Source organism: Gallinula chloropus (genome assembly GCF_964237585.1).
Source record: "Gallinula chloropus genome assembly, chromosome: 7".
NCBI lineage: Eukaryota > Metazoa > Chordata > Aves > Gruiformes > Rallidae > Gallinula > Gallinula chloropus.
This window is the reverse complement of record NC_140092.1, coordinates 9,075,949-9,096,122: the sequence shown is the minus strand read 5'-3', so window position 1 is coordinate 9,096,122 and position 20,174 is coordinate 9,075,949. Positions and strand designations below refer to the sequence as shown.

At 46.6% G+C, this 20,174-nt stretch overlaps 1 protein-coding gene across 1 annotated transcript; it reads left to right on the top strand.

Moving 5' to 3' along the window:
• Positions 1-1,736: 1,736 nt before the first annotated feature.
• LGI2 (leucine rich repeat LGI family member 2) lies at positions 1,737-18,911 on the top strand (the record flags this gene model as incomplete). Its single annotated transcript, XM_084266855.1, has 8 exons — positions 1,737-1,924; positions 2,041-2,112; positions 4,936-5,007; positions 8,247-8,318; positions 8,588-8,659; positions 10,547-10,716; positions 15,796-15,960; positions 18,094-18,911. 8 exons carry the CDS (start codon positions 1,737-1,739, stop codon positions 18,909-18,911), a joined length of 1,629 nt encoding a protein of 542 aa, XP_084122981.1.
• Positions 18,912-20,174: the final 1,263 nt, after the last annotated feature.

Sequence of the window (20,174 nt, the reverse complement as noted above, 5' to 3'; positions counted from 1 at the left end):
CCAAATAAATTGCAGTTAAATCTGAAAACATCCTGTCTGCAAAAATTAATCGTGGGCTGTGATAGCGGACAAACAAGCTTCCCTTCTGGAAAGCACCCCGAGATTTCGAGAGGTCTGTGGGAAACAGCTCAGCACGAGTTCAAGTTGCAGAACTGAGTTGTGGAACTGGAATCCTAAAGGCTTTGGAGTGAAAAAGGAGTGTATCTTTTAGAGACAGGGCTTTACATATCCATACGGCATTTGCAGTCATTTAAACCTTGTAGTAATACCAAACCCCAGGTATTTCCTGCTGCATTTCCTGACAGCATGTGGAGCGACACTTGGAAAAGGTGGACACGTAAAAGTCTTCCCAAAGTGACATGCCTGGATGCTTCATGGAGAAACATCTTGTCTGTTTCATGGGAACATCACAACACTGGTGCCGTTTGGGGAAATTATTCTTGTGCCTTTTTATTTCAGACAATCGGAGAATATCTGGAGTTGGGAGGAACCCATAAGGATCATCAAGTCCAACTCCCTGCTCTTCACACAGGACTACCTAACACTAAACCATATGACTAAGAGCATCATCCAGATGCTCCTTGAACTCTGGCAAGCTTGCTGCCATGACAGAGTCCCTGGAGACTCAGTTCCAGTGACCAACCACTGTCCCAGTGAAGAACTCCCAGTGTAGAGAGCTATGAGGTCACCCCTCAGCCTTCTCTCAGCCAAACAAACCAAGCGACCTCAGCTGCTCCCTAGAAGGCTCTGGGGACCTTTCACCATCTTGGTCAGCCTCCTCTGGACACAATCTCATAGTGTGAGCACTCTAAATATGGCTTCACACATGGTCCTTATACCTTTCAGGCTTTCAGACACACCATGATTTGATGAGTCGCTTCTGAACACAACGCACACACACATTACCGCTTCACAAGACAAAGCGGCATCACCACCTGCCTCTTCTTTGATCTAGATGTCCCTGGAGTCGGCCTTGCTACAAGTTATGGTGGCAGATAATTAGAGGGTATCACAGAGGCGTTAGGGGGACTGAGGATGCTGGGATTGTCTGGGTAGTCCAGGAGTATCCTTTTTTCTTCGGGGGTGGAGGCTGTCATCCTCCTCTCTGCAGTGAGCAAGGGGTCCGTAAGTCATGCTCACTTAAGCATGACTGTGCAGTATACAATGTAAGCTACATGTATATACATATCATCAGAAAGCTGGTTCAATTTCAGGCTATGAAAGCCACTAGGGACTGAGATTCTCCCAACACCACGGCAGAAGACAACTCACCCCGGTGAGAGCGCTCAGCCTTTCGTGCAGGTTGCCCTGAGAACTTGTACGGGGGGTTTTTTGGAAGGAAATTTCGAACCCTGCCTAAATAGTCGTCCTGAAGTTAAGTGATGCTTCCCACACCCCCACACCCCCACACCCCCCTTGTTTTCCCCCTTTGTAAGATTTTTGCTATGGTTCTGCAGGGACATCCCGGAGAATCAGCCAGTGCGCTCTGGGCTCCCCATCGCGGGGAGTTAGGAGGGCGGCGGCGGCCGCCCCCTTAGGCACCGCCCCTCGCACCGCCCGGCCGCCGGCGGGACCCCCCATCCCCTCCCCTCCCCGCTCACCCCACCCCGCCCGCCCCGGCCCGGCCCGGCCCCGCAGCGCGGCGCGGCGCGGCGGCGGGGCGGCGCCGCGCTGATGTCAGGGCGCGGGAGGCGGCGGGGAGCGGCCGCCGGCCGGCGGGCAGCGGCGGCGCCGGGATGGCGGGCCCGCTGCGGCTGCTGGCTCTCTGCTCCGCCGCCGCGATGCTGCTCCTGCTCCTGCCGTCGCCGGCCGCTCCGCGGAAGCCACCGCGCTGCGCGCCGCCCTGCAGCTGCTGGCGGGAGTCGGCGCTGTGCGTGGGGGCGGCGGGGGCGCCGCGCAGCCTGCCCGCCGGCCTGGGCTCCTTGTGAGTGGGGGGGCTTGAGCGATGCCGGGAGCTCGGGGCGGAGGAAGAGGAGGGGGGTCGATGGCGAGGTGCGGGACGGGACGGTCCCGCTTGACGGGTGGCTTCTCTTTTTCCAGGAGCCTGGTAAACGGGACCTTCTCCGAAGTGAAGGACAGGATGTTTTCCCACCTGCCCTCCCTGCAGCTGCTGTGAGTATGGCACTGGAAGCGCCGGCGGCCAGTTAGCGCTTTGCCCGCGCCTCCCAAATAGTCACGGGTGTCCTTGTGGAAAGGGAGGCTATGGGTGCATCCCCGGCTTGTGCAGCCCGGCTGATACAGCTGCTGTTTTGTAACAGAGGAATGCATTTCCCGCTCATAAACCAGTCCATAAAGCATGTATGTAGTTGCTGAAGGAGGACAAAGTGTTTGCTGATGCCCTAAGATCATTTTTGGGTTTTTTTTTAAATCAGCTTTAATAAGTTTGGGGCAGAGCTGTGCCCCTGGAGTCCTGTGGCAGCTCCCAGTCGCTCTCGCTTCGTGCCCCCGAGTCTCGCTTTGCCCTGGGGATGCTGCGGGCGCGATGGGGGACAAGCAGAGGCTGCTGGGACTCTGTGCCTGAAATGCTGGTGTTGGCTGCAGCATGACTCTGGGCTTCAGCATCTGACTTGGAGGGTGACCTCTCTGGTGCCTTCTGGCCTGATGGACCTACAGGCAGGGTGGTCCTCTGTCCTAGGGGACAGCGGTCCGGTTCCCAGGACTCTGCAGCCCTCCCTCCTTCCTGACCTCCAGCAAATCTCTTGGTTGTGCCCATGTTGCAGTCAGGTGTGTGCCTGCAGCTCTGGTAGCTTACCCAAATGAGCTTTGATTGAGCTCTCCTGGCAGAGGGGGAAGGCACAGAGATTCAGGGTGTGATACAGTTCTCCTGGGGAGCCCAGATTCTCATTTATCTGGTAGTCTGGGAGAAGCTGCGATGCCTGCAGCCCAGTGCAGCCTGCCTGTAACACCGGGTACCAAGTGGACACTCCATGCCTCTCCCATGTAAGAACTGAGCTGCCCCCAAAGCAAAGACACACTGCAAGGAAAAAACTGGCGAACAGATGGGACGCATGCCAGAAACCCAGGCTAAGCACTTGTTACAAAGCTAGTGGTTAAAACTGGTCTTAGCAAGAGATAGTCCCTAAAAGCTTTTGCTGGCATGATGGGCTGCCTCCCCTCCTCAGGCACCCCACCTTGTTTTCAATGGCCTCTCTTGGTATTTGGGGGGGAGCAACATCCCATGGAAGATGCTGGGGAGAAGCAGGTAGAGCAAAGGTTTCACCTTCTGTAGTGCGGCACCAGTCCCCCAGCCTAAGTTTTTGTGGGACTTGGGAGCCAGCACAGAGTGCTGGGCAGAGGGCAGGGGCAGACTTGTGCCAGCTGGGAAAGAACAGGGTGAACCCGAGGGTGGGTGGAGAAAAAAACATGGGAGGAAAAATTAGAGATAGGGGGAATCTGTCTGGCTCTGGACAGTGGTACTGGGAAGATGGAGGAAGAGTAGATGAAGGTTATCCCTTTTCTTTAGCTCTCATTTCTTCCAGGAGATGTTGAGGGGTGTGAGGGGATGGGGTGGAGATCAGCTGTTGAGGAAGTCTGAAGTGGCTTCTGTCAGACATGAGAGCAAGAGGGGTTTGTCACCACCACCTTGGGCCATGGCAAATTTTGTCAGTTAGAGTAATTTGTGACTTTTCCCTTCAAACATGAGAAAAAAGAAGAGTGATTAAGAAGAGTGATTAAGTGACAAAAGAGATCCATGCATCACTTGGGTACCTCAGGACTGCGCCTTCTGTGGCAGTCACCACAGTAAAACAGTAAGGCAAAGGTTTATTTTTGGTGGAGGCTGTGTCTCTGTCAGACTTCTTGAGATAATTTGTCTAGTATTAGCAGAATAACCAAGGATCACGAGAAAAGTTTGCATTTCTTGTTCATTAGTCTTCTAAATTAATTTTAGTGAAATGCCTAAAGCCTTACAGGAAGAGGATTAGTAAGTTGCTCTATGACACCGATGAGCGTGGACACGTTCACTGGTAGCATAAAATATTGAGGTTTTCCACAAAATTATTTCTTCTGAGTAGCATTTGATTTCTTTGGAGTGAATTAGAAGTTTTGCTGTTTTCTTTTAAAGAAGGTCTCTCTCCGGGCTTGTGAACGTCAGCACTGGAGGTCGTTGTGCTTTGATGCCGCAGAGAAGGAGCGCTGCTGGCGATGCCGTTGCGCGGCATCCTGCTCCCGGGCCGCCTTGTCCTGGCACAGTGCAGCTTTGACACGCCTTGTCCCTGAAGTTCACATAGGAGGACAAAGGCAGTGCCTGGAGCAGGCAGCACCACCGCTCTGCCCCGCTGCCCACGCAGCCAGGGTTTTGCTGTGCAAGCGTAGCAGGAGACTGACTGTCTCTGGCTGTCCGGGCACGTCTGCAGCTGATGAACTGGCTGCACCAACCGTGTGCTGTCCTCTCCTGCCGCGGGCTGTAGCCCGTCTGCGTGCCAGGCTTGGAGCATCCCCCGTGGAGAACGTGTGGGTGCTGATCCACCAGTACTGCGTAAATGAGAGCCAGCGCTCGTAAAAAAGGGCTCGCCCCTTTCAGGGAGCTCAGGAGTGCTGCTGAGATGGTCTCTTGAAGATTTTCAATGTGGTTGGAAGGGTGGTGGGCAACTGGGGTCCGTGTTCAGCAGACCTGCCCTCTCAGGACACCTTGTCCTGCCCTGGGGACCAGAGAGTTGAGGGCCAGGTTGCATTTAATCAAGGTGAAGGGCACAGCGAACATTTTTCCTGGGGAAGAGTGGATGTTAACTAGCACCACATTATGCCTTTGATTTTTTTTTTTATTTTATTTTTTTTTTATAGACCATTCCACAGTGTTTTATGTGTGCTGCATTGGTGGGGCAATATGGGCTCGAGTCACTGAGATTAGTTTGGTCATGGGCAATAAACACAATGGGCGTAATCCAGTGTGTCAAGTTTTAATGTGCTTTTCTGATGCCTGCTCTCCATTTTCAGCTTGCTGAACTCCAACTCCTTCACTGTTATACGAGATGATGCCTTTGCTGGTCTCTTCCATCTAGAATATCTGTAAGTTTGGTATTTTATGTCTTCCCCTGTCCTTATAAATCAAGATGCTTTGATAAGTTGCCAAGACTCCTGCCGTGGAGCCTTAGTCTTTACTGTGATTCCCAGGAGCTGGGGTAGTGAAGGATTTATGCTTCGCTCCTGTGCAAACGTCCTTTATGATGGCTCACCATTTTCTCAGAGGTTGCAGTGGATTTTTAAAATATGCCATGAAAGCAAGGTGGCTCTGTGATTGCAGTATGCCATGGAAAGCATTGCTGAGCACAAGCCTGTCCTGGCTTTCCAGAACAGCACCGTTGCTGTCAAGGGTTTTGGACCTCAGGAGAAAGTGGGGGAGCCTCTCCTGGCCTGCTGGCAGGCTGATGAGGAGGTGCAGAGTGTCCGTGTAATGCCCAGAACGACCCTTCTCTTCCCCTAAACTTTTTCCCCTATACCAGCCAGTTCTCTCCCCCTAAACTTTCCTCTCTGACTTTGTCTTTGTTCTGATATCCCACCTAATGCCCGTGGCATTTATCTTTATATTATAAATAATTATAAATATATGAGCATAAAACATATTTCATGTAATATATTGTGATTATATCTATAATTATCTATATTATTATTTTAATTCATTTAACTTTCCTTTTCTTTACTTGGTTCACTTCTTTGTTGATTTTTACATTACATTCATTTCCCGATCTTTTTTTTTTTTATTTTATTTTTTAGGTCACCTTTTTTAATTTTAACAAAAAGTATTAGCCCTGGTACCAGGTTGTCCTCACTTGATACTCCAAAGGACTGCCATTTCTCTGTGTTACTGGACACGAGCTGGTATGTTTGAAACTCTGAAATTCATCTTTCCACCCACCTTCCTGTGGTGAAAGGTAGCTGTGGAAAATGTTCCTGCCTTTTTCTAAAGGAAAACCAGTGCTCACAGAATTGATTCTCACTAAAGTCTTGCAGGCAAGTAGGTATTAAGGTGGGGTATACTTAGGACTAATAGTCTGCTCCGTGCAGAGCAGCAAACGATGGAATTTGCAGACCTAGAAATGGAGGATAATGGTGAATGGTACATGTTGAAATCTGCGATTCAGCTGCATCTGGGTTTCTCAGCCAGAGTGAGTTATCTAATTGTTCTTTTTTTCCAACTGTCTGTGGGGGGAAAACCCCATGTAATTTGCAGAGTTTGCAAAAAGGAAGAAAATTGTTTGCATGGTGGCTCCTCTGTGCTTTGCTTTCAAGCCCTGATGAGCCGAACACGGAGCTTGTCCTGGCAGTGGTAGCAGTTGTGTTGGTGATTGCGGCCAGACCCACTGAAGGAAAATATCCTGCCAGGCTGGTCATGGGGTGTTTGCCAGCTGCAAGCTGGGGAGCAGAGGGAAGACTGGTAAAGCCTTAGAGCTTCAGTTTCCTTTAGCCGCGCCTGAACAAAGTGACCTCAGTTAAGGGTTGTGGTTGCCTTCCCTGCCAAGTCCGCAGAGCTCTTCCTCTTCCCAGCAAATCACACCTCTAGAGTTTGGGATCTGGGTGTGAGTGGCCTTTCTTTAGGGTTTTCTTTGGCCCTGCAGCCAGTAACTCCTTTACCGCTTCAGCAACTCATGTCTCCAGGGTACCAGTGGTTGGACCTTATGGAGAATAAGAAAACCCCAGTGGCGGGTTCCTTTGTGTACAAAGCAAAGTCTTTGGATGAAGAGCAGCCAGGGAGCGCCCACAGCAAATACCTTTATTTACATGTATATGTATATCTAAAGACACGGCTGTGTCCTGCTGCACTTGCAGCACTGATGATGGCATTCAATGCATCCTTAAACTAACTGGCTCCATGTGGAGTCTAAATAAGACGGGTGCAATAAAGACAGGAGTTTTGCTGGTGATCAGAGTCGTCTTCCCAGGATAGCCTCCCTTCAAGGCCAGGTTTGGTGACTCAGGAATCCAGCAAATTCCTGAGTCCCAGCCTAAATTTGCATCATCTCACTGCAGCGTGTACAGTGAAGCCACGTGTACTTGCACGGGCCAGTGAGCTGGCACTGTGCGGGCATGCCAGGTGCCAGTGAGGGTGTCAGGAGGCAGTTTGGTGCTCTGCTCTGCGGATTGAATTCTTGTCCCCAGGCAGCCTTGTAACAGAGTACGGCTGACACTTTGGACAACCCCCAGCAGGCACAGTGCTTGCATCCACACCCTTTGCATGCTGTCAGGGGTCCGGTCACTTGGCGAAGGATTTTTGCTACATCTAAACTGTAGAGCCCAGAGCACTTGTCATCTCCTGCATCTTGACTCCCTTGAGAAGAGACCTGGGATCACAGTATTTTTCCTTTATTTCTCCGGAAGGCAAACAAGGATGTGTAGGAGGAAGGGAGTCACTTTTATCTCATAAAACCTTTTATAAAGTCAGTGTGCAGTTATCTTTGTCCAGGTACAGCTGTACCATGCAGTATCTTGATGGCCACCTGGCAGCAATCGCTTTGCAGGGCTGATGGTATATTTAAGGATGCGTCCTCAAATGTTTGGGGGTCAAAATGCTCAAATATCAGCTCTTTAAATGCTGACATGCAGTCAGGAGGAGCAGCGTGCTCCTGGAATCAATACGTGCCTGTTGTTCGACCCCAGCGCAGGGGGCTGTGACTTGTGTGCAGCCGGGCACCCTGCAGCGGCCGTGTCCTGGCTGGAGAGAGCTGAACTGAGGCAGCAAGAAGAGGAACAAGGCAGCTGTCTTGCCATTTATGCAGACTTCAGATGTCTGCCAGTCATGTAGCTGCGGTTCCTGTCAGGGCTCTGGGGGTGTGGATGTGGCACTGTGAGTGCAGCCGTGGGAGCTCCCCTGTAGAGCATCCATCTGCAAGCCAGGGCAGCCCCAGCGCTGCTGCGCTGTCCTGTGGTTTTAAATGGCAGGCAATTTGTGAGAGGAAGGTTGGACTTCAGAAGCTGAAGTCCGCCTGAGAGGCCTCTCCACACAGCCTCACATAACACCCCCCAGGAGGATTAACCAACAGAGGAATAATGGGTTTTGCTTTGTTTGTTTTGCACCCTTTTCTGCTGGGTGTGTGTGTCACACGCTGACCCTTGCGCTGCCCAGTACCCACATTGCTCCTCGACACAAGAAAAGGGGAAAAGGGAGTTTGAGCTGCTCCACTGGGACTTGCACACCGTTAAGTCTGAAGGGGCGACCCAGGAACCTGCTGAGTATGGAAACCATAGGTTAAAGTGCTGGTGATGCTAGTAATACTGCTAATTCAAGTATTTTAATTTGGGTTTTTCCCTAGATTCATTGAAGGAAACAAAATTGAAACCATTTCAAGAAACGCATTTCGTGGCCTTCGAGACCTGACTCACCTGTAAGTTATTTAACACAGGCACAGCGACTTCTCTGTGTGCTATGTTTCACTTGGGCAATAAAAAAAATAAATAACTCATTTAATAAATTTTACTTAGATCAGCTTCAAGCAATTGCCATTCTTCAGTGAGAATAATTAGGATGTGCCTGATCCTGGTAGCTGTTAACAATGGCGGTGGTGGGACGGTGTCAGATAGGTGAGCTCATGCTTAGCAAGGGTCAGCCAGGCAAGAGATAGCAGTGGTACTAAGCTCTAACTTTATTTTCTAGTTCTTTGGCCAATAACCATCTCAGAGCTCTGCCAAGGGATGTCTTCAGCGATTTAGATTCTTTAATTGAACTGTAAGTAATGAGGCTTTCTATTGACCTCCTGCTTCTGTCACTCTGTTACTCTGAGTTTTACGTTCCAGGTTTGCACGGGGCTCTGTCTGGTCCCTGCACAGATCGTTGCTCTTGCTTTTCTCATTTTAGAATTGTTTACTTGGTAGACTCCTTTAAAATAACTGCAGTTTCTTAAATGTTTCCTCTCATGACGCTGTACTTGGCTTGCATTACTGTACTTCTTTCGGGTGTTTCATATAAATTGTTTTCTAGGGAAGGGGACACAATGCTGCATGAATTCCCTGAGATCATTTTTAGTAAAAGGCATTTAATTTTAAAGAATATGCTTTTTTTTTTCTTGTTTGTGTGCAGTTGTAGCACACTGCTGACTTACTATCAGTGTTTTCTTGTATAACTGAATCAGAGAATTCTTTAGATCATCAAGTCCAATTGTTAACCTGACATTCCCAAGTCCACCACTAAACCCTGTCCCTAAACACCACATCTACATGTCTTTAAAACACCTCCGGGGATGGTGACTCAGCCACTTCCCTGGGCAGCCTGTTCCAGTGCTTGACAACCCTTTTTTGTGAAGAATTTTTTCCTAATATCCACTCTCAACCTCCCTTGGAGCAACTTGAGGCCATTGCCTCTCCTCCTATTGCTTCTTTCCTGGGAGAAGAGATCAACATTCACCTGCCTACAACCTCCTTTCAGATAGCTATAGAGAGTCTCCCCTCAGCCTCCTTTTCTCCAGGCTAAACAAGCCCAGTTCCCTCAGCTGCTCATCATCAGATTTGTGCTCTAGACCCTTCAGCAGCTTCATTGCACGTCTCTGGACACACTCCAACCCTGCAATGTCTGTCTTGTAGTGTGAGTGGCCCAAAACTAAACGCAGCACTTGAGGTGCAGCCTCACCGGTGCCAAGTACAGGGACACAATCACCTCCCTGGACCTGCTGGCCACGGTATTCCTGACACAAGCCAGGATGCTCTTGGCTTTCTTGGCCACCTGGGCACACTGCTGGCTCATGTTCAGCTGGCTGCTGAACAAGATCCCCAGGTTCTTTTCCACATGGGAGCTTTCCAGCCACTCTCCCAAGCCTGTAGCATTGCATGGGATCGCTGTGACCCAAGTGCAGGACCTAACCTCTAGCCCTGTTGAACCTCATACAGTGGTCCCAGCCCATCAACCCAGCTCACCCAGATCCCTCTGTAGAGCCTTCCTAATGCTCCCAGCCAAACTGCTAGTCAGCTTCCCCTATTTTTTGTCCTGGCTCTCCCTAATAGCCAAGTAAGATTGTAAGCCACAACAATTACCAAAGGGTTGAAGACCAGCTACAGCGTTGGGATTGCACATATGTTAGTAGGGGTATGTTAAATTGGCTCCACATCAGCAGCAGCTCTAAAAATGCAAGCCTTGCACCTGTACTTTAGTGTAACACAGAGATGGTACCAGCAAGGCTGCTCTGTCCAGCAGAGGTGCTGGAGTAGTTTAGTGAAGGAATGGGATGTATCTGTGCCAGCAGTAGATGATGGGTAGGAGGCTTACAGCCAACAACCACACTGGTAGGATTTAGTCCCCTGTAGTCCTAATCCCAAGAAAACTTCCAAACATGAGTGACTTTACAGGTGAATCAGAGTGCTCTATTAGTAAGATTATATGTGGGCGTATTTCCTAGAATGACACAGTTTTTCCAAGGATGACACCTCAGTGAAGGAGAGGCCAAACTTACTCATAGCAAGGGAGGCCAAATAAAACTTAAGAAACTTCCCTGTTCTCAGTTCAAAACCAATTCAAGGCTACTCAGGTATTTTTAAATTCAGCATGTCAAGGTGATAACAGTTCTGTAGTATTCATATTGCTATCAACCTTTTCAAATATGTTTATTTCTGTGTGTTTTTTTAGAGATTTAAGGGGAAATAAATTTGAGTGTGACTGCAAAGCCAAGTGGTTGTTTTTGTGGTTAAAGATGACAAATTCCACTGTTTCTGATGTCCTGTGTATTGGTCCAGCAGAATATCAGGATAAGAAGTTAAATGATGTGACAAGTTTTGATTATGAATGCACCACTACAGGTATTCAGAATGTCTATTTCTAAGCACACTGCAAATGGTTAAATATCAGAAGTTTAGACTGTACCCTTTTGGTTCTGTGAGCATGACCTGGGGGGAGGAAAGGGTTACATGCAAAGCACTTCCAGTGCTACAGCAAGCATAAAATGGGAAAATTACATTTTGAAGCCGAAGTAAGTAGCGAGTTTTTATTTGGATTAAGTGATAATGGGAGAAGAGGTCTGACTATTCATATTCCAAAAGACTTGATTATGACTCACTTTGTGACTTAATTTTCATCACAGAATGCTTTCTATTATGTGGAATAAGACCATATAGTTATGGCAGATGAGCTTCTCCAAATCTCTGTATTTCACAGAAAGCAATGAAAAGAAGTTCAAATAATGTGGCTATATCTGTTATCTTTATTCAATAGGCCACAATTTAATAGCATCAGATGTGGCAGCAATACTGCCAGCAGTTCTTCACGGAACTCCATTAAGTTAGAGAAAAATGTCCAATAATATTCTGACTACTGCCTTGTTTAGGATGTTGATTTTTATTTTAGGTAATGTAAAGCATGCTGGAGGAAGTGAAAAGAAGCTTGCATGTGGTTATGCTTTTATTTTATGACTGAACAGCCGCAGTTACCTATCTTTAAGTGTAGCCACATCATATAACTGAGAATGCCAGCTGCGAGTATTGTTTTTCATCTTTCATGTATACGATGTCAGCACTCTGCCTTTCTTCTGTACAGTAATGCTAGAACATTCGAGCTCTCATCTGTCATCAAGGCAGTCATCATCATTAAGAGACAATAGAAAAGTTGATTACTGGTAATGTGAAATAAAGTTTCAGGGCAAGGTATGAAAGTTAATCCCAGGGCAGCATGTAAAGGCAAAGAGAAAGAACTCAGAATTCAAATCTGTGTCAGAAGAGCAACAGAGGTAAAGAGCAGTTATCTGCTACATAAAAGGATGCCAAAAGCAGGAGAGCAACGTAGCTTAGAATGGTACCAAAGTCACGTTCCTGTGTTTGCCAAACCACTGAGATGCAGAAGTGTGAAGTAAGATCAGGCTTTGTTTCATTTCAGTCTGGTTTAAGCAATTGCACAGCGCTAACAGTGTGTGAGAACAAGCCTTACCTGCCTGGTCCTTGGACCTATACTGACCTACATCCCTCTGCTGTCTTGTTAGGAACCTAACTGTAAAGTTGCTACAGGCACAATTCACTCTTAATGTTAGTCTCTTTGTCTGCCATAAACAAAGTTATGCCAAGCGCAAATTTAATTTCACAAGCTGTGGAGTTTGCTGGGGAGCTGAGGTGTTGGGCACTGCAAGGACTGACCAGCTGAATGTTCGTTCCAATGCCATCAGAGAAGTGCTCTTGCAGCACAGCATAGAGCTGCAATACAGTGCTCAAAGAGCAAAGGACGTGTCTCCTCTGGCCTGGGGGAGCAGCAGCAGGCTTCCCAAAGCTCCAGGGCGTAGTGAAGGTGGAGGGTGCAGATGACATGGAACTCTGGCATCCTTACCAAATGTCCAAGAGGGACAGACTGTGTGCAGAAATGACCTGTCAGAGAGAAACCAGAGATGAGTAGAAATGCAAGTCTTCAGGAATGCATCACCCTTGAGACAGCATCATGTCCTCTGCACTGAACGGCAAGCTGCCTTGCTTGAGCTGTAACCCTCCAGTGGCCTTGGCAGTCTGTGGCACCAGGCCACAGCCGCTCTTTCCTTCTCTGCCTTTGCCTCCTCCAGATCCAAAGGGACTATAAACATGCCCGTATCCACTCCCCAAGGACTGGTTAGCCACAGGCTAGGGCTTGTACTGCATTCCGGAGTAAAGCAACATACCCTGTGGGTGTTTTCTCCTTTCCTGCTCCCTGAGGGGCAGTGCTCTGCAAACCTCTTTCATTCCTTGTTCATATCGGGTTTCCCTTCTTTGCCAGGCGTGATCAGGCTTCCCATCATTGCTGGTCTCTGGTGCTCTCTGAGTGGATGTAGGATGTGGTAACAAAGCAGTTGCTTGGTAGAACGTATCTATTGACAGCTCCATCAGTTCATTGCATCCACTGAACTGCTACAGTGGTAATGGGAGGAGAGAGGTGCTGCCAAAAAATGAATAAAAAAAAAAAAGCCAGAGAACAAAATGATTCACAGTGTTGGTGATCTGCTCTTTTAACTCCCTCTGTGATAGCATCCCTCTTTTCCATTCCTCATGGCTTACAGCATGGGAGCAGGCTAAGCCATTTTACTTTGTTTCTTCTCTTTCTCCCCAGCAGTCTGCGAGGGGGGCTGTGTCTAAGTGTGGCAGAGGAATCCACGCTTACTTTCTGAATAGTGGAAAACAGGCCTCACACTCCCACAGCCACTGGAAGCAGGCTGTGTGTGTGCCTGGGACCTGCTTTGCCCAGGCCTGCCAGTGGGGTCATCTCAATGAGCTTCAGAAGCTTGGTGTCCTCTGTCTTTACTTAGCTGAGATTGTCTTCTGTCGGTGGTCCTCTTTCCCTGCTGGCTGGAAGGAACTTAGTTTGAAAATTAAGAGCTACCTGCTCCATGCTCACTCCTGTGCCACTGTGGTGAGAAACAGGAGGGGACAGCTAAGTGTTGCCAGCACCCCTCCAGGTCCCCGTTAGCCTCACCTGGAGTAGAAGTCTCCAGTGCTGGGAAGAAGGGCTGTGGGGCAGGAGGACTGACTTGCAGCTGAGTCACAGGATACAGCTTAGGAGCTGCTGCCCAAATAGCTCATTGCTTCCCTTTCTCTTTGGTATCCTCCGGCGTTCCTCGCATGCTCCCCTGCTGCTCGCCAGCATCAGTGCTCCCATGTGCTGGGATCAGCCAGAGAAGGAGTTGCTGGGAGGGAAATTGGCCTGACAACAGAAGAGTTAGGTCCCTAATCTGTGACAGCTCGTACTGGTACAGCAGCCGAAGGAGCTCTCACCAGCCCACCCCAGCCCTCAGCCAGCAGACAGCAGTGTTAAAACCACATGTCCTGGACAGGGAGAGTAAGACTGTGCGTTGGGGTGAATGGGACAGAGTGACAGCCTGTGTAGCCAGCAGCATGGGGGAAGTGAGGGCCGTATCCCCCTCCCTGTCCTGAGCAGGCTGATCCAGCTTAGAAGAGAAAAATGTTGTGAAACATCCCCTCCCCAACCCTGTATTTACTGTACAAGTTCTTTCTAGTATTAAAGCAAGGCATGTGGATCTGCCTGTAAAACCAAACCAAGCCCCCAAGACCTAGATTTTTGGCAAGCCTGATGCAGTGGCATCTCTTTACTGTGTAACCCTGTGCCACATTAGAATGTGGTATTTCTAATTGGTGCTAAACCCAACATTTATTGCTTGTTACTGATTCTGACTGATTTTGTTACCCATTTTTACTCATCCAGTGACAGAAAGAGTCCAATGACAGGTACAAGTAAAAATAGCTGTGTTAACTAACACTGAATCATTTCTGAATGAGCAGTGGGCTTTAACACACAGATTGGTTTGTTTTAGTTCACAGATTCTCTGAAAGTGTTTCACAACTGTTCAGATTTCTAGAGATGTCTTTTTCAGCATTAGAGTTTTAGTCTTTTTCTCCAGATTTTAAAAATATATTGATTTTCGGTGCCTGTATCTGCTATCGTTCCATCCTTAGGTACCTTCCATGATTTATCACTTACTTTTACTTTCCGCATACTTCAGTGTCAGTTTTCTCCAGTCTTTTTCTTTTCCCAGTGAGAATGAAGATAACTTTCATGTTTTCCTAACAGCATTTATGAATCAAGCCCAAACTCTATTTATAGTAGTCCCTCGAAGAATGGAGACTGTCATTTCTTCCGCAGCTGTAGAATCTGCTCTATTTGTTTAATGGTAGTCATCTATCTTTATTCTCCAGAAGTGTAACTCCTCAAGGGCAAGGCTTTCAAGCATGCAGAGACAGAGAGTTCTTCATTCAAAAACAATTATTTCATAATGCAGTAAAATGAGGGATTCGAGTGAGGACTTAATTACCATTTCCCCCAAATCCCTGGATGCTCAGGCCCTTCCAAGGCAGGAGCCCATGGCGAGAGCAGCTAACAAATGCAGCTCGGAACGGAGCGGCGCGTGGTTCTGCAGAGAAACGTCACTCTAGTGAAAGATGCATTTCCTCTTCTGTGTACCTGTGTCCATACATCACTTCAGCCTGGGCCTTCTGCCACCTTTGAGACCCAAGTGCTGCTTTTGTCAGCTCTGCTATACCCGTTTCTCTTCCTGATAGTAATGAGCTGGCCCAGCTGTCAGGCCTGAGATCAGATGCAGGCCCAGGTCTCCTCGCTTGGGCCTGGATTGGCTCTACGCTGCCAGCTCACTTAGCCCAGGGTGATTTTTAGAGTTAAATTAAGAAAGGCACTTGGATTTTGAGAAGAAATCTTGAAATTTGGGGTTACACTCTTAGTCTTTACAGGTTGCTCCAACTCCTCAGTCTTAGCATCTAGAACAAGTTTTCCACTGGGTAGCAATTTGCAGGTTGGTTGTATTTTATGCCTAAACTACTATACAATGCCCCATAAAATGTTATGTTAACTGAGTTGTTGATTACACCATTCTGTCAATGGTCTAGCCAAAATGGGGTTGTCCCCAGGCAAGCTTCAGATTATCATTTCACTTTCTGCCTGGTTTAGCATAACACAAATTGCCAGTGATTAAATTTGCATGACTTAAGAAGTTATTGGACTTCAGCTGGAAGTTGCTGTCTCTCAGCTTGAAAGTGATTCTAGCAAGGCCATTTCACTTGACGGGAAAGCAACTTCCAGCTGTGGGGAAAGAGACTTCTCTCTCAATATCCTGATTTCATTGATACCAGCCAGCCTAGCTGGAAAATCTGATTTCTGACACTAGTTACCTGTTTGATCTCCTTGGCAACTATATTCCAGAGGACAGTTTATGAAACCCAAAGCAGGAGAAGCTTTCCCCTGTTGCTGCAGGTCTAACATGAGCAATGACACTTCCCTGCTAGAGCTGTACAAAACCCAGTGTATGTAACTCATTTTTCAGTGTTAATGTTTATAATCAGCAACCCCTTAATCTATGTTTCCAGCAAGGATGTATCCTAATTGTTATAAATGTATGTTTCTAGATTTTGTTGTTCACCAGATTTTGCCCTACCAGTCAGTTTCAGTGGATACGTTCAACTCAAAGAATGATGTGTTCGTAGCCATTGCACAGCCCAGCATGGAGAACTGCATGGTACTGGAGTGGGATCACATTGAAATGAATTTCAGGAGTTATGACAATATCACAGGTATATGAGAACTGGGATTCATGTTGTTGACGAACTGTTGGTGTTCCTCAAGGACGAGATTTGTAGATGGGACCAGCTGGTGGGTTTTGTCCTGGTTCTGTGTGGAAATCGGTAGATCAAAATGTGTTTGAACACAAATGACTTCATGGAGTGGTGTGCCTTGTTCACACATGCACATTTGACTTTGCAGTAGCACACAAACCAGGCTTTTTTTATTCTGATCTTGTAAACTGTTCTGAAGGCACAACCACTTGCTGTGAATGTCACACCGTGGCCCAGCTTAGACACTCACTGCCTGAATCACACTGCAAGCTGAAGTACAGGCTGAAGGAGCCTGCACTCTTGCCAAAGTGCTTGCAAAAGAGAGTATAAAAATACTCTACTGCCTGTAGAAGGAAATAGGTCTGAAGGATGCCTCTAGGGTGGACTGGCCAGGAAAGCGTACTTCACGACTGAAGATGTCATAGAAGCATTTAAACCAGGGTTGTTACCTAAAGAGACGTGCTGTAAAGCTTTCATGTTTGCTTTTTGTTGACAAACATGCTAAATTAGCATCCTGGCCAGATTACTCATCAAACAAAAAGCCCATGTTGATGCTAGGTGATTTTCTCCTGTGAGCAACCATTCTCTCATTAACCAACACTCATGATGCTATACAGAGCTCAGTCACACCATGACAGCAGGGGTAGAGCCTTTAGAGCTGTTATATGCTGCCCAGTTTCCCAGCTACTTAAAGCTACTGGTTCTGAGGTCTCAGAAACTAAATCTGTCCATGGAGCATCCTTCCCTCCTGTTCCTTGTTACGTGTGATAGATTATTTTTTACCTTGCATTATGGGAAACAGAGCATCTTCATCTGGTGGTGTGGGAAGTCCACAAAGGCAGTAAGCACCCACCTCCTCAGATAAACTCTGTGTGCCACTAACAAAGGTTTACAATGTTAATGGTCTGTTAGGAAATTTTGGAAATGAAAAATTTGAGGTTTTTTTCATGTTCCATTGTGTTTTCATAGCTAGCTCCTCTGCAGGAGGAGGCATCTACAGGACAGGTGAAATCTTTTGTAGAGTACTTTTTCATTAAGTTAGATCAGAAAGAGCCTGGATGATCAGCTCAAGCATTTGTGTCTACGCTGAAGATATCTTATGGTACTTGGGATGAATCTTGCCCCTCCTGCTTTGGAAGGGTGGTAGATCATCCCAGGCTGGCTGTGAAACACCTGTGGGTAGGGGCCCAGTGGAGACACCAGAGAGAGAGTCTTCTGTTGTGACTGTGACCGTGACTATGCAGAGAGGAGTATGTACAGATACTGCTCCACTACAGCTGTGCACTTCAGAGAGAAATTCCTCTCTTCTTCCAACAAAAACTTTTGTAAATAGCCTAGTTACTACTTTTTAATGTGAATCTTGTATAGTGACTCGACATTCTCAAAACAGACCACAGCTCAATCTGATCTAATCTGGCAACTGCAGTATTACTAAATATTTCTAGTTTAATGTAATCTCAAGATGACTTAACAAAACCAACTGAGTTTCATTTATCTTTTCATCCTGCTGTCAGGTGATATCCATCGATATGCATCAGTGTTTCTATTTGCAGTACCAAAAAGCTGACTCTGGCCCTCTTGGACCAAGAAAAATAGACTATATTTCATTCTTCTACTTAAACTGGGAAGAAAGACGTTCCAAGAATAAGATAGCTTCAGATTCCTGCTGAGTCATGAGATAACAACTCTTGTTATTTTGGAAAAATAAGATTTGCTTACATAATTGTTTTGGATATTAAGGAGCACATGTTTGAACATACAGAGAAAGAAAAACTATGCTGCGTAAAAAAGAATGAGTATTTTAGGGTGCATGATACTTGCACACCTTGAGGGTGTGGCATTTCCAACATTTGATGTCATCTTCCCATTTATTGTAGAGAAAAAGTTATGAATAGAAGGTCTGCCATCATGTAGTACAAGACAAAAATCATGAGATGGTGAAGATGGTAACAAAGGGTGGTGTGGTGTGGTAATATCTCAGTGGTTTAAAAGCTGCTTTGTACTGAGCTAATATATCTGCTTTTTTTGTTTGTTTGTTTGGCTTTTTTTTTTGCTTTTTTCTTTTTTTCTCTTTTTTTCTTTGGTCAATAGGTCAGTCCATAGTGGGATGTAAAGCCATTCTTGTTGGTGATCAAGTCTTTGTGGTGGTGGCACAGCTCTTTGGTGGCTCACACATTTACAAGTACGATGAAAGCTGGACGAAATTTGTCAAATTCCAGGACATCGAAGTATCCCGCATTTCCAAGCCGAACGACATAGAGCTGTTCGAGATAGATAGCGAAATGTTCTTTGTCATAGCAGACAGCTCTAAAGCAGGTTTGTCAACAGTGTACAAATGGAATAACAAAGGATTTTACTCATACCAGTCCCTTCATGAGTGGTTCAGGGACACTGATGCTGAGTTTCTCGATATAGATGGGAAATCCCATTTAATCCTCTCTAGCCGCTCCCAGGTTCCCATTATACTTCAGTGGAACAAAGTTTCCAAAAAGTTTGTCCCACACAGTGAAATCCCCAACATGGAAGATGTCTTGGCTGTGAAGAGTTTCAGGATGCAAGATAACCTGTACCTCACGCTCACGAGATTCATTGGTGACTCCAGAGTCATGAAATGGAACAGCAAACAGTTTGTGGAGATACAGGCTCTTCCCTCCCGAGGGGCCATGACCCTGCAGCCTTTCTCCTTTAAGAACAATTACTACCTAGCCTTGGGAAGCGACTACACCTTCTCCCAGATATACCAGTGGGATGGTGAAAAGAAGCTCTTCATGTTATTTAAAGAAATTTACGTGCAAGCGCCGCGATCTTTCACAGCTGTGTCAACGGATCGAAGAGATTTTTTCTTCGCCTCTAGTTTTAAAGGCAACACTCAAATATTTGAACATATCACCATTGACTTGAGTTTATGAAAAGCTGCTCAAGTGAAATTCATGTGGAATGACATTTATACACAGCAAAGCAGGGAGACCTTTCCAAAAAGGTGCGCCTATGGAGTATGATGACATTTTCTGAACTTTTCAAACTTGCATATTAATCAGGGATTGCATTTACTTGGTTACTGCATGACATGTCTGTTTTATCCTTTTTCAAAGACACTTTGTAATCTGCAGTCAGAGGAGAGTGCAGCGCGTTAGGATTAATGTTGACATCTAAGGGAACAATCTAAATTTTACCCAGAAAACTACCTTGAATTGAACATCTCATAAAGTGAAGAGTAAGCCATACAAAGCATAGAAATCATCTTGACTCTTAAACTAACAGTTAGTAATGATTTTAAGACTAGAGCCAGTTCCTTTCCTCATGGTTGCTGATGAACTGTAAAAGCAAGCACTAATGTTCCAGAATACACTTTTATTTGTTTGTTTCTTGAGGTCTGTTTTCAAAATCTCTTCGGTTTATAGTAAATCTGAGGCATCATTTTAATTCGTTGTAGATTAAAGGGAAAGTCAAAATATCTTGCCATTTTTCTTCCATTCATTATTTTAGCAACAAATTGTGTACAACAACTAGCCCACAGTAACTGAGTAGCCAGGAAACGAAGGGTATGTCCTTTGTAGAATGTGGGATCTTCTCAAGTTAACAGAAAATAATAGAGATCTGCTTGATGTCACGAATTAATCGACTGCCAATTCCATCCACGTCCTGGTTTAACAGGTATTCCAGAAATTCACCCCATTTTGCCCTAGTTCATACTCTTCCTGATGATTCTGGGTTGCTTTACCAAGTAAATCTGCTGGGATCTCTCATTCAGAAGGCCCAGCTTAAGCTTAGCCTGAAACACATACCTACATTCACATGCTCTATGCTAAAACTCGTCTCTATGCAGTGAGATAACTTATTCTCCAGCATTCTTCCCCCAGCACAGCTCCCAAGCAATAAATTCAGAGTTCAGTTATCACAAGATGTGTTTGGGGAATCCTCCTTTTGGATGTGGTTTAAAGATGATGGTCAACGAGTCTTTTTGAAACCAAAGTGGCTGGGTATGTTTCAGGCTAGAGCTAACCCTGCCTCTAAGAAGGTGGTTTGCCTCTTGGTGGCTCGAGGCTTTCACTGGGTTGCCAAACCACTGAAGGTTAAACAGGAGGATGGGAACAGACCGTGCTGCATTGCTGGGTTTGGGTGCCTACAGACTAAGGCATTCGGTCATCGGAAAGAGGGCAGTCCTGGCACAC